This window comes from Mytilus galloprovincialis, chromosome 4 (assembly GCF_965363235.1).
Source record: "Mytilus galloprovincialis chromosome 4, xbMytGall1.hap1.1, whole genome shotgun sequence".
Taxonomy (NCBI): domain Eukaryota; kingdom Metazoa; phylum Mollusca; class Bivalvia; order Mytilida; family Mytilidae; genus Mytilus; species Mytilus galloprovincialis.
The window spans coordinates 97,645,818-97,661,902 of NC_134841.1; the positions used below are offsets into that span (position 1 = coordinate 97,645,818).

Consider the following 16,085-nt stretch of genomic DNA (forward strand, 5'->3'; position numbering starts at 1 on the left):
AAGTTAAATAAAATTGAAACTTAGTACACATTTTCCCTATGGTATGATCTTTTTAATTCTAAAGCCAAATTACAGTTTTATCCCATTTTCATAGTCCACTAAACATAGAAAATGATAGTGTAGATGAGGCATCCGTGTACTAGGGACACATTCATGTTTCTTCAAATTTTCGTCGTATCGCTGTCAATTTGTGTTAAAATTTTAACGTCGATATCAATAAATATTTCATTGTTTACGAAATATGCAATTTACTATCATTGTTATAAATCCTAAATATGTCTAATTATATTATAGTTCAAAACAAGAGGCTGTCACAACGACAGCAAACCGGATTTATTAATATTTATTTGTGTCCTGGCAATATCACAAGAACCATTACTGATGAATGGTGAAAGTGAAAATCGTCAATATCAAATTTGACCTCCATTTTGTCATCAGTATCAACATCTTAAAATTTGAAAAGCTTAGATTGAATGGTTCATGAGTAAATGCAACAACGTGAATGGAAACGCCATTTCACAATCTTTCAAGAACCATAACTCCTGAACTGTAAAAGTCAAAATCGTCATTATTGAACTTGACCTCTAATTTGCCATCAGTAACAATATATAAAAATTTCAAAAGCTTTGGTTGAATGGTTCATGAGAAAATGCACGGACACGACTGGAAACTCCATTTTTCAATCTTTCAAGAACCGTAACTCCTGAGCGGTAAAAGTCAAAATCGCCACTATTGAACTTGACCTCCATCTTGTCGTCAGTAACAACATATTAAAATTTGGGAAGCTTAGGTAGAACAGTGCATGAGTAAATGCACGGACACGACTGGAAACTCCATTTTTCAATCTTTCAAGAACCATAACTCCTGAACGGTAAAAGTCAAAATCGCCATTATTGCACTTGACCTTCATTTAGTTGTTAGTAACAACATATTAAAATTTGAAAAGCTTTGGTTGAACGGTTCATGAGTTAATGCACGGACAACATTCGATTGCCGCCCATCATCCCGCCCGCCCGCCCGCCCGCCCGCCGTACATCCTCAAATCAATAACCGACATTTTTGTCACAAAAATCCGGTTAAAAAGAAATTTATGAAACATATTTATATCCGCTAACCGAGCCCTTATTGAGATCGACAAACTCAACAAAAAAGCTTTGAATACAATACGGATATTTCTTAGAATTGATGGTCATCCTATAAAAGTTACGGTCGTCCAATATAAATTACAGTCAGTCTTTACAAATTACGGTCATCCTTTACAAGTTACGGTCATCTTTTTACCAATCACGGTCATCCTTGTTTTATGTTACGGTCATCTTGAAAATATTTTGATTATGATTTACGGTCATCTTAACGATTTTTTCAAATCGAATTTCCCGTTTCATGCACATTTCTCGGAAGTAATTAGTGATTTTCGAGTGATTCTTTTATAAATTTACATTGTTTCAATGTATGATTTGTAAAGAAAATGATATAGAAACACTTTAACAGACAATACAGAAACTGACCTAATTTTTCATCCGACATCTTGGGATGACCGTGAATGCAGTTACGGTCATCAGCTTTACCCCAGTGAAATATCAAATCGCTTTGTACTGAAATAAATGTATATTTATAAATGGATATTAGTAATGGAAACAATAATCCATCTTTAAACATTTCAGTTTTGGAATTCGTTAACAGTCAAATGTCTGTTATATGATTGTTCATTCATCTTATTTAATCACTTCCAGTGATGATTGTGTTATTAAATTTGATACTTTATCATTCATATATACATATATTGCAGATTATTCTGTTTACTGCAATTGAGTCGATTTTTCTAGTTGTGGAGAATCATACCCGAAGGCATTATTTGCCCTGTAGGTGTGGTACTGATATGATTAGACATAATCAAGTTTCAACTTTGCAAGAAAGCTTCATCTTATGACGAATTTGGGGAATCATTTTAGACCCTTATAGCTTTGTGATCCATAAGAACTTTCAAAACGCAACTAAATATGTGTTAAACAGCTGCTTCAGTAGATGTGCCACTTTTCGTTTTGGTTTGGTATTGAATATGGATTTTAGACTTAATTATTAAAATCTAACTGAGACGATTTATTTTAAGTCATTTGTACCTGTAATACTAAAACTACTGACAATGTACTCTCATTGTATATTACCTTGATTAGTATGCGCTGTTTTATTACGTACGATTAGAGTGGTTTAGTGCCACATGTGGATCAGGCTATGCTTACTCTTCCAGAGAACATATGAACAGCTCAAGATATTGGGGGAATTCGTATTGTTATCTATGTTGTTTTTTGCATACTGTTGTTTGTCTTATAAAAGAGGGACGAAAGATACCAAAGGGACAGTCAAACTCATAAATCTAAAACAAACTGACAACGCAATGGCTAAAAATGAAAAAGCCCAACAAACAACAGCACACATGACACAACATAGAAAACTAAAGAATAAACAACACGAACCCCACCAAAAAACTAGAGGTGATAATCCCTTTCTCTTTTTTGCCTTGACGTTGTCAGTTTACTTTCGAGTTATGCGCTTGCATATCACTGTAATATATTTCGCATATCTTTTACCTTGGTAGTATACAAAAAAAAAAAAAACGTTTAAACTAATTTCGAAAATAAATACAACATGATCATACATTTCAGTCAAAAAAATATTCAAATTTTTATTTTATGATTTTGTTTGTTACTTAATATTATATTGTATAACATAAATTATATAAGATCCAGTGCAAGGTTGATCGAATCAATAAATAGCCAGGTGTCATGATATGTATTAGCAATGACTGTTATAAGGACATCTCTAAAACCGTATATCCTTACTGTGACGAAATATGGACTTGATTAAATGTTTTATACCATTCATATCATATTTCGAGAACTTTTACTAATTAAAACTGATCGATAAAATTGAGAATGGAAATGGGGAATGTGTCAAAGAGACAACAACCCGACCATAGAGAAGAAAACAGCAGAAGATCACCAACAGGTCTTCAATGCAGCGAGAAATTCCCGCACCTGGAGGCGTCCTTCAGCTGGCCCCTAAACAAATATGTATACTAGTTTTATATTAAAAAAACAATGTTTATATAAGATGGTATTATATCCGAGTTTCTTCTTTTGGTTCCATACGGCAAAAAGAGCATGAACATGATGTGAAATCGGTTTATTTACAAACTAAATTCTTGTATACAGACCTCTGTCTTTGTCTTACACATTTTTTATCATTTGTCCTCGGTTGAATATTGTCTCCTTCATTTACCTATGAATATACAATGTGTTATATCATTGATAAAATAATGACGACACAAACAAGAGAAAGGTGAAAATAGGAGTCATTGTTTTTTTTTAATACCTGAACCGTTTGTCACCACAAATAACAAGTTATCTGAAGGTCGCTCATAAATCTATATATGACAGACATGATTCACTACTTTGTAATTAATATCAATTTTTAATTAACCAATATCATTAAACAAGAATATAATGTTCGTCTCTAAAAAATCAAATCGTAAATATGCATAGTAACCAATATGCTCACTTATATTATGTGCCTTCTCTGATGATAACCGCATTAATTATTCATTTAAAAAAAAAATTAAATGTAAAGTATATAAAGTTCACTAGAAAGGTCAATACAGATAAAAAGTACAAATATTTAATGCAGAGATATATCTAAATTTGACAATTGTACAATGCTTATCAAACGAATAGAACCCATTTTATATTTCCGTTGTAGATTAATGAATTTGCTGCATCTGTTTAAGGTAATTCTTGAAAATATTAAACATTTACAATGAACATAAGAGTCATCATCATCAACAAAGTCCAAACAAACAATTTTAGTTTCAGTTTTAGTTTGACATATCTCACAAAATAGCTTTCTTATTTTTAAAGATTAAATGTTAATCAAGTGTTTTTCACTTTTCACAATTATACATTATAAATGTTTTACTTTAATTCCATACCGAATCCTGTTATTGCGAAATAGTTTGCCTCGAACTAGCAAATATTTTTTAGCTTGAAAAAGTTTACACCCCAAGTGAATATTTCTTAATTGTCTTCCTTTCTACACCTCTGCCTTCATTAATAATATTTCTGTTGTGAAATCCGCTTATTGGATGTAAAGTACAGCGCGCTGACCATTTGTAACGTCACTGTCGTTGACGTGCTTCCATTTGCTTTGTTTGATACATTACCAAAGAAGCAATACGTTTGTTATATATACCATTGTACGAAATCTTAGCCACTACACGTATCAATGTCTATAAACTCGCCCTCACTTTGATTGTTTAATAGTAATTAACAAACTGAATTTGAACGACGATAACATAATTGCGTCTTTATTATCGCTCATCAGCTCATTGACTGACCATAGATCCATAACATAACCCACCATTTTTTTCTTTAAAAATGTCCTGTACCAAGTCAGGAAAATGACCATTGTTATAGAATAGTTCGTTTCTGTGTGTGTAACATTTTTACGTTGTGTTTCCGTACGTTGTGTCGTTTGTTTTCTCCTATATTTGAGTGTGAATTCACATTACTATAAGACGTGTCACGGTACTTTTCTATCCCAAATTCATGTATTTGGTTTTGATGTTATATTGGTTATTCTCATCGGATTTTGTCTAATGCTTAGTCCGTTGCTATGTGTGTTACATCTGAATGTTGTGTCGTTGTTCTCCTCTTATATTTAATGCGTTTCCCTCAGTTTTAGTTTGTTTTCCCCGATTTTGTTTTTTGTCCATAGATTTACGATTTTTGAACAGCGGTATACTACTGTTGCCTTTATTGAGGACTATCGGAATGACAAAGGACGTAAATATATATGAATCGAAATGTTATCACATCATCCCCTTCCAATGATAAATTGAATTCGACATGCATTACACACACAGATATAGTGGATATATCCGAAAGATTATCGAACGATATTGATAGACAATAAAAATCACATGGACAATACACACAAAACCAAAAAGACTACACATAAATTCAAAGGAGAGCCGTGGTGTAGTGGATAGCGCATCGGACTATTAACACAAAGGTTCCTGGTTCGATCACCGTTCCGGGGACTGAATTTTCTCCTATCCCTTGACACCATTTGCGAATATATTATCTTGAGAAACAATGAAAGTCCGTCGGAAGGGGACGATAAATGACTGACCCGTAGCAATTTCTCTTGCACGTAAAAGACACCCTGGTAAATTTAAAAAAAAGAGCAGACTAATGCCGTTACATGGTAGCACTAGCACCCGGAAAGTGGAAAGGGATTAATATAATTTGTAATAAATTGTTTCCCAATCCACTATATAAGAAAATACAACCGATCTATGATTGCAAACAATTTCTTTTACAGTAAGAATCGTTGAGGTATATATTGGACTTAAAAAATCCCTGCCTAATTGTACATGTACAAGTTCCTAATCAAAAGATAAATTAACCTGCTTGTCATATTAATGCTGGTGACCATTACATTTCTACCAACGTTTTTTTAAGGAATACGTTAGACAGGAAGCCGAATTACTTCATTCCTTAAACTATAACCAAAATAATTCTGATCATTCATAGGACTGTTTAGTTTAATGTTTAATGTTCCTCTTTCCAGATAAAACATGGGCGTTAGAGTTACTAAGAAACTACATGTCCTAATTTCCGTCTGAAGTAAGAGCTACAGTAGTTTAGAGATGTTCAAATCTCGTCATTTCATTGAAAACAAGCAAATCAAGGTAAACAAACACTGAGCGTATTATATAAACTCATAAGAAAGGAGAAAGTAGAGTCAAAATGGAATTATATGGAATAAGTCAAAACTGGTAATTTACAGACCTGAGGACTATTCTAGCATCTAATGATATAAGACAACGAAAACATATTGTAAGTAAGACCAGGACGAAACGTCTACCAACAGAATAAGCAACCATGTTATCAAACGTTTACAATATAACATACTTTATTATTTAGTAGTTCATACGCTCGTATCAACGACAAAAACTTTTTTGTTGGCGTTGGTTGTATAAATTAACCATACACATAAAGAATATTGCGGATTAAACATTTTTGAGAACGCTTAACCCTAGGTCATGATTATGGTAGTTATTTTTCACTTGTTCGTCTGATATGTCTTACAAGTTATTATGAACTTTGCTAATCTGAATTTGCCTTGGAGTACGGTAATTTTGTTACATTTTTCATCTATACCAGACTCACCAGTGGTGAATGATGAAAAATTAATTAAATCAATTGCGAAGCTGATGCAAAAGCTTCAAAATTCCAAAAAGTCCATACAATTTTGACTCATCTTCTCGTTTACTTTTCTTCCTTTTGCATCATGAAATTACTGAAACATGGAACGAATATGACAGTTGTTTCCATTCGTTTGATGTGTTTGAGCGTTTGCTTTTCCCATTTATTAAGGTACTTTCTACTTGAAAATTTTCATTGAGTTCGGTATTTTTGTTACCTTATTTTTTTTTTATTTCTTACAATGAATTTGTAGACAGATGTTAAAACAATATACCTTATCTGATTCATTAAATAAAATGGTCAACGTAAAAGCATTGTATAAATATATTTGAGGCAAGGAAATACCATACTGTGTGCAAAACCATTTTGATTATAACAAAAAAAAATATTGTCTTTTACTTTTTGTCACGATACTGCATGTCTTTCTTTGGATTATGAGTTCCGATTTCCTCCATAGTATCCACTCTTCCATTAATTACACTTATGAATCAATCTTGAATATTCCTTCAAATTAAGATGATCATATCTGTTGAAAATTCCTCAAAGTATTTTAATCCACCTTTTACCCATGTCAACCACAAAAATAAGGTGAAAGTGAGTTCATAATCAAATTTCGATAGGGTATGATAATATACTCGAACTATAAAAAGAGCTGATTGGTATTTCTGACAATAAGAAGCTGCTGATCACCTGTTTGATGAAATTCAATAATGTGTTGCTATGCAGTACAAACAAACATACGATGTTTTAAAGCATCAATTTGAGGATAAATTACAGAGACATGTTTTACAGAAAAAAAGGCTGATTTTCAAAGAACTAGAAACCGCAGACAATAACAATATCTTTGAAAAATCAGTACCCTTCGAAAAAGAGATATCGATCCGAAACGAGAGTCAATCGGCAATTACTGTTTGACATACTTATTTAACACATCTATCGTCGAATATTACAGGTGAACGTCATTATTGAAAGCGGCCAGGTAAACACCAGGTAAATGTATTTACCTGTACATTTGATGTGTATGTAGAAATGATATAAGAGTGAAAAACCACCGGACATTTAAAAAGTAGAACATTATTTGTCAAAAGAATGAATAGAATACACGTTTGTAAGGTATAGTGAAAGATTTAGTAGGATTGGATACTTGTGAAACGATTTCTAAACGTTTGTATGTATACGTAGTAAAAGTTTTGTCGATAAACAAATATATAACCATGAATCTCAGAAAAACCAAATTATACAAAACAGTAGTTTCAGGCAGTCCTGATGCCGTTATGAAATCCCTATGGGAATATCTAAAAAGCGGAAAAGATGTCAATCTTCGAGACGAAGAAACATCAGGAACCTTACTTCATTTACTTGTTGAATATGGTGAAAGATTCTGTGAACCAGATACAATCCAAGCTATTTATATGATGGTTTGTAAGGATATAGAGATAGATGCTCTTGACAACAAAGGAGAAACTGCTCTTCACAAAGTCATGAGAAAAAAGGGTACCTACAGGATCATGATGGCTATTATCAGGTTTGTATATCAAAGCTTTTAATTTCACGACATTTAAATGGTATCCCAATTGAACAATAAGCCCTTGTTATTTATTTTAATGTTTGTACACAACTGTATATCTTTATTCGTAATGCCATTTATTATTGACATATACATTTTAGGAAGATACTTTTCGGAGTCTAAACGGAGAAATTTCTTAACCATCATCAACGAAAATAATCGTAGGACATGTGATACGAACATTTTAATGACATGAACTTCCGCAATAATGAGTAAGAATTCATTAAAGATCTTATTCGAGAACTATGTTGAAGATATTAGTAACTGTTTAAATCTATAAATATAGTCCCTTTCAAATCTATTGAAATGGACAAACCAAATCTCCTGATTTTTATACTGGCAATAGTATTTTTCTTAACTTGGATATCAGATGAAAAATGAATAGATTACACATTATTAAAGTTTGAAGGATACAATCTATGGATGAAACATACCACATCACTCTTGTAACCTGATCGAAACCTGTTATAGTTGAAAGAGGCAATTCATGTCTACTTAAAATTCGTAAATCCATAACAGAATAAACAATCAAGTATCTTTAACAATAGTTCAATTGTTCTACCTTATAGCAATTTAAAAGTTATAAGAGAAAAAAGTTTACAATAGTTTACTTTATCCAGAGGAAACACTTAGGACACAGAGGACCCCATAGTTTGAATCACCTATTCCAGGGATAAATGACAAATTATAGGTTTTCAGAGTATTTAATTCATTGACGGCCAACTCATCAAATTAGAGGCAATATCAGTACACCTGTGTTAAAGCGTCATTCATCTAAAATGCATCTTTTGCTGCATATACTAATTAAACAATGATAAATAACAGAAATTGTACAAAGAATCTTTCCAAAACTGGGACATGTCTAAAGTAACATTAAATGAATCAAAGAATTTTTAGAAATTCTGATTGTTGATTGCCGCTCTCTTCAGTTTTAATCCAGTTATGTATTAGTTCTAAATTAATGGTAGAACCCAGATTTAGTGTCAAGCACAGTAAAAATAAAAGTAAAAGATGATAAAAAGCACATGATTGACAGATTATTCGGAACCCATATCGCATCCTGAATATTTCATAACGTGTTTACTTGCTAATACTTTAACCTGAAGCAATGAGCATTTTGTAAAAGTTCCAGGGGTTATGATGCTTTCTACTTTAACTGAAAGAAATTAGTTGTGATAAAGACCATGTATAATATATATATATATATATATATATAAAATTGCGGTTTTTATCCAACGCAATCATAGGTTTGAACGTAGTTTTCAATTTAGACTCGTTTATATATATATATGTTGAAGGGAATTAAAAAAGGATTAATTCTACATTAAGAAAAAATGGTTGATTTGAATGTAAAAATCTCATCAGATGGCTAAATTTAATTTATTTTAGAAAATGCTGATGAAAATAAAACAATGTATGTAAATCTTTTTTTTTCTATTATTCTCTCTGAGGTACAAGGAGCATTGAAATACTTTTGAACACAAAATGGAAGCTCAAACTGATTACAAGGCTTATAAAACTAGAATTGCTGATACAGGCTACAACAAATTAGTAGGGACAAACATATAAAAGCCGTTTTCATGCAAGTTTTTTGGTAATTCAGTTTCTCAAAGTAATATAATCTCATTAAAAAGACCTGATCCTCGTGAAGTTTACAATAATCGAGAAGTCCTTAAAACAGTTATTATCTATTCGTTTGATGTGTTTGAGTTTGGTTTTGCCATCTAAATATTTCTCCGAGTTCAGTACTTTTGTGATTTTACTTTTTGAATAATTTTTTCCAAAATTTCAACATCATTTTCAGTAGGTAAAAGAAATATATAATCATCAACACTCTTTTTCCTTTTATACATCCAAAACCACAAACATTATTCACCCAATGCAAAAACATATATAAAAGTAAAGCAGATTTTGCAACTTTAACTAGATTCTTTCAGTTATAATCACAATGTTACTCTAGTAATCATCGTAGCTGCAGTTTGCGAGTTGTATTGTGTGTTCTATAAAGAACAAAGGGTTAATGTTATTCTAAACCTTGTTCAACATCACCACGGTGTATGCCTGTACCAGTCGGGGCTCTCTTGACCATATGTTGTTCATTGTTGTTTTTCTTTGTTTGTTCATTTACTTTTTGTGAGGACTCTGGTGTTAGTGGATAGTGTGGTTTGTTGTATTTCCAATAAATTCGGTATTTCAGTTCATTTTGTTTTTTTTTGTATTTTGAATTTTGTTACATTTAAAATTTAATATTAATAGGCGTTGTTAGTTTCGTGTTGAGTAAAATATGAAAATTATGTGTTTAATTCTGAATGCATAATTTACAGATTTATCGATAAGTTTCATATGCTTTATATGCATTACTTTATATGAGAAGCAAAAGGAAAACAAATTTTTCATTAAGCTATTTGCATAGTGAACTTTGTTTCTTTTTCAAATAAAAGTGTTTGTCGAATGTAGGAGAAATTAACACTTATTCGAACAGAAAATATCGATGTGGAGATAAATGAAAAATGTATGTCTATTGACCAATCAAAGTTTGTGTTTTCCCATCAGAATGCCAATATATTTAGAATACTAATGAGCCGATAAATGTTCACAGTTGTTTTAGGTAATTAATTCAAAATGTTATCCTTCTATCTGTTAAATGAACTTCAAACTCGACGACATTCGCAATGTTTAAAATACAAAGAACTATAACTTAGCCAGAATTGTGATAAGAATAAACACACGAATGGAGATAATTTAACTATTGAGTATTCGACGGGTGCTTTACTGAAAGGTCACGTATTGTCTTTTCATTTTTATGGGTTTGGTTTCACTGAAGTTCATACAGTGTAACTTAGTCATTGGATTACAGAACATGTTAAGAGAATAATTTGGTCGATCTGTCTGCTTGTACTAAAAACTGAAATTTATTTGTAATTATTAACAAAACAATATATCATAGAAACTTTCCCAAATTATACGTGAATATTTTCATAATTTGTGGAAATAGGTTTACATTATACGATGAGAAACTCGCCATAAAATTGTTTATATGTCGTAGAATCACTGGCCTGTGACGCCTCGGATCGATATACTATGAACAAAGTGTTATTATCTACTGTCGTCTGCACTGCGGGTCACTTGATAATCGGGTAGATTGTGAGAAATCTTAATGACATGATTGCTTATTGATGGATTAAAGGTTTATTAGTTCCGAACCCTTTCCTTCGTGTTATGTATTGTTCATTCGAGCCAAAATAGAACAAATATTTTCATCGATGTCAACAGCTCTTATTTTCTGTTCGGATGAATACAATCCATTGAAAATAGATCCTACCTTGCGGGGCTTCCAGCGGTATAAACCTCGATAAAATCTATCAAGTAAATACAAGGAATATTTAAAGTAAACATCAAGTGAAGTTAAATACACAAATGTTTCATGACACATTTAAAGATGTGAATAGGTTATTTTTTGGAACATCACCGAGACAATTAAATTGTCAGACACACAGTATTAATCAGCTTATAAAAAGTGTGGACAACATTCTCAGATGATAAATACATATTTGGTAATATGAATTTGTCAATAAATGCGACTAAATTGATAAATAATATAAATATAAGTATTGTGTTTATATATATGGAAATGACAATAATACCGTGAATAATTCATACTATGTATGAGTATCCCCTTTGTATCTTCCTCATCTTTATTTTCCACAAATTCACAATTGAGATTTGTAATCTGACAATGTCAATAAACATTGCTGGACAGAAGTCAAGGAAAAGACTAAAAAATTAACTTTTTTGAATACCTTCTCAGATTTCAGGGTCTGACTTCCTATTGATCTACTACCACCCCATGATGTACATCATCTTAATTCAAATTACTAAATTTATTTTCGTTTTATATTACCAAATTATTTTAAATAAGATTTCTTTAGGAATATTCATGCTATTTATTCAGACTAACTTCCTCTGTCCAATCTAAGATGAAAGATATTTTTTTTCCCGCAATATTAATAAACCAATTCCATTTAAGACAACATTTCATATCAGGCAGAAATGAAAAAAAATGTCCAATTACAAATAAATAAACCACTCAGGGCCAAAAATGAGAATCAAAATGCTCTACTCTTCGAAAGTTTGGCAAAGTATCTTGAAAGTTTAAAGCATAAGTTGCAAGTATCAATACCCATTTATGTTTCATTTCACAAAGTCAGTATATGATTTCATTTGTTTTTAAAGTGTAGTTAAGTTTGCTGTTGCATTAATGTATTCTTAAATATTTTTTATGTTAACATACATCGTGGTTTGATAACACAACTGTTTGATAAAATACATTTATCTCATACAAAGACGGAAAGAACATATGACAACATTAAATGCGTCTGCTCCAACGAAAGATGGCCATAAAATTCCATTAAACCTTGAATGCAATAGTCCGTAGTAAAAAGGAACACTGAATGCAAAACGACCAAACTTGTTTAAATGCAAATATTCAAAGACGTCTAAGGCATTTTCAAATAAATACTCGAGTTATCAACAAAGGCAACAGTTATATATTGCTGTTCAAAAGTGATCGACTGAGAGAAAATAAAATCGGGTTGCAATGCTCAACAAAACAAATATTCAAATGTAACTGCTAAAGCAAAAAAGAAGGTACAACTACAATAGACAAAACAGAATATTTGATAACAGATGGACAGACTATAAAACCAATCAAGGCATTTAAATGTGTCTGCCTGTAAAACAGAACTAGCATTATAAAGTCTTCCAGATATTTAAAGACTCATTTTCAAACCAAAGAGAGACACATGATTATCTGAAACAAAATAAACAGCTCAAGAAACAAACAACTCATAAGACATGTGACACAAGAAATATCAGACAATAGCCGTTACCCTAAAGTCATAAATTCTACACAAACGCTTACTTCAAACGAAAAACTGTGATCACCGATAACAGTCTAATAAGAAGGAATGGTCAAAGTAAGTTCAAAATGGCACTTTCTAATACACGAAAATGTCCCTTCTGAAAATCAGCCCTGATCGTAACGCAAATATAAACACTACAGTTCTGTATAGAGATTAAGTTTGGAGATTCTGAGAAAAAGTCTAAATAAAGGCACCAGTAGTATACCGCTGTTCAAAACTCGTAAATTGATGGACAAAAATCAAAATCGGGGTAATAAACTGAAACTGAGGGAAACGCATTAAATATAAGAGGAGAACAACGACACAACATTAAAATGTAACACACACACAAACGGACTTAGCATTAGACAAAATCCGATGAGAATAACAAATATAACATTAAAACCAAATACATGAATTTGGGATAGAAAAGTACCGTGACACTCAAATATAAGAGAAAACAAACGACACAACGTTAAAATGTAACACACACAGAAACGAACTATAATATAACAATGGCCATATTTTTAAAAGCAATGATATATCACTGAGCTAGAATTATTTTGACGTTAAGCATTTATTCATAAGATCAAGAGAAAATCAATGTCGAAAATCGTAATGGAGTAACTAAATAAAAGGAAAAACTTTGATTCTTGTTTTGTTGAAAAACATCAGTTACAGTATATCAAATAGATTATAATTTGTATGTTCAATGGGAACAAACTATGCCCCTCTACTTGCCGACTTGTTTCTTTATTATTATGAGGCTGACTTCATGCAGGAACTTCTTAGGAAGATAGATAAGAAGTTAGCAATATCCTTTAACTCTACTTTACGCTATATAGATGATGTTCTTTCACTAAATAATTCAAAATTTGGTGCATATGTGGAACGCATCTATTCCATCGAGCTAGAGATAAAGGATACTACAGATACAGTTAAGTCGGTCTCATATCTTGACTTACAGCTAGAAATTGACAATGAGGGTCGGTTGAAAACAAAACTTTATGAAAAAAAAAGATGATTTCAGCTTTCCAATTGTGAACTTTCCATTTCTAAGTAGCAACATTCCAGCAGCACATGCATACGGGGTATATATCTCCCAATTGATACGATATCCCCGTGCTTGCATTTCCTATCATGATTTTCTTGATAGAGGGTTGCTGCTCACAAGGAAGCTATTAAACCAAGAGTTCCAAATGGTGAAGTTGAAATCATCCCTTCGTAAAATTTACGGACGCCATCACGAGTTGGTTGACCGTTATGGAATAACCGTTTCACAAATGATATCAGATATGTTCATTACGTCGTAACTACAAACCCCTTCCCTTTCATGAATGTGATCTACCGAATTAGACTATTTACCGGATTTGTTATCACATAAGCAACACGACGGGTGCCACATGTGGAGCAGGATCTGCTTATCCTTCCGGAGCACCTGAGATCACCCCTCGTTTTTTTGGTGGGGTTCGTGTTGTTTATTCTTTAGTTTTCTATATTGTGTCATGTGTGCTGTTGTTTGTTTGTCTTTTTCATTTTTAGCCATGGCGTTGTCAGTTTGCTTTAGATTTATGAGTTTGACTGTCCCTTTGGTATCTTTCGTCCCTCTTTTGTACCATATTTGTTACTTTTTGTAGACGTATTTTTCCTTAATATTCCAAAGTATAGTGAGGAAAAATATATTGAAGAAAAGAAAACCATATCCTCCAGTCTGATGTTTATAGACTATCTTTACGTTTATTGGTTTTCCTGTTTGAATGGTTTTACACTAGTCAGTTTATGGGGCCCTTTATAGCCTGCTGTTCGGTGTCAGACAAGGCGCCATGTTAAAAATCATACTTTGACCTATAATTGTTTACTTTTACAAATTGTGACTGAATGAGAGAGTTGTCTCATCGGCACTCTTACCACATCTTCTCATATTTATCATTTTTATGTTTGATTGTCTTTATGTTTATTTATAAACTGTTTGTCTATTCTTTGTTGTTGTTATTCTAATTTGGCATATTACTTTAAAATCAATGCTGTACTATTTCTGTATACTCGAAGATAATTTACCTATGTAACTACCTTCAGTTTATATGATAGTGTGTAAATAATTTCATTATGAAGCTATTGATTCACGAGGCTCCATTAAATTGTTTGTCCCTTCAGATGTGTAAGATGCTACCTAATGGAGATTTCCTGTCAAGCCCAAAAGCATTAAATCGTACATAAATCAAAATGGAAATCGGAATTTTTAAAGGAAATATAATAAAACTGATTATTCATTGTTATTTATCTTTACTAGAAGGTCTATTTCACTCCTTAAAGGGATACTAGTAATGTATCGTCTCTGTTATTGAATCTATCGTTTAAAAATATACTTTTATACAGCTTCTCTTTTTGAAATTTGCATTTCATGCATCTCGATTTTTATGAATGTGAATGCTTATTTTGTTGGCTTGTTCATCACTGAGACACAACCCAAAGCAACATAACAAAATAAAGCTAGAGAACAAAACGCTTCAACAATAATCACGTGTATACAAATGGATGTCCAAACTCATAAAATCGAGAGAAAAAAAAACGACAATGTCATGCAAAAAAAAAATAGAAAAAATATTATCAAGTATGACTTAGAATTATAAACACCAATCTATCTTCATATATATTCTTAATAGAATAATAAGTATAAAACATATTTTCCACTGGGCATTAAGCTAATATCTATCATGTGTTATAATAAAAGTAAATATATTTGCAAACTCTTAATAGTTATCAAAGGTACCAGGATTATAATTTAGTACGCCAGACGCGCGTTTCGTCTACATAAGACTCAGTGACGTTCATATCAAAATATTTATAAAGCCAAATAAGAATGAAGTTGAAGAGAATTGAGGGTCCAAAATTCCAAAAAGTTGTGCCAAATACGGGTAAGGTAATCTATTCCTGGAATAAGAAAATCCTTAGTTTTTCAATAAATTCAAAGTTTTGTTAACAGGAAATTTATAAAAATTACCACACAATTGATATTCATGTCAACACCGAAGTGCCGACTACTGGGCTGGTGATACCCTCGGGGACGAAACGTTCACCAGCAGTGGCATCGACCCAGTGGTGTAAATAGTCATCAAAGGTACCAGGATTATAATTTAGTACGTCAGACGCGCGTTTCGTCTACATAAGACTCATCAGTGATGCTCTTATCAAAATATTTATAAAGCCAAATAAGTACGAAGTTGAAAAGCATTGAGGGTCCAACATTCCAAAAAGTTGTGCCAAATACGGGTAAGGTAATCTATTCCTGGGATAAGAAAATCCTTAATTTTTCAATAAATTCTAAGTTTTGTAAACAGGAAATTTATAAAA

At 32.0% G+C, this 16,085-nt stretch overlaps 1 protein-coding gene across 1 annotated transcript in view; it reads left to right on the forward strand.

Annotated features, from left to right (window-relative positions):
- Nucleotides 1-7,340: 7,340 nt before the first annotated feature.
- LOC143073561 (uncharacterized) overlaps nucleotides 7,341-16,085 on the forward strand; it is a 29,239-nt gene continuing 20,494 nt past the window's right edge. The window contains exon 1 of the mRNA XM_076249198.1: nucleotides 7,341-7,791. Within this exon, the coding sequence (XP_076105313.1) occupies nucleotides 7,481-7,791 (311 nt within the window). The 5' untranslated portion in view covers nucleotides 7,341-7,480. The remainder of the gene's footprint in view (nucleotides 7,792-16,085) is intronic.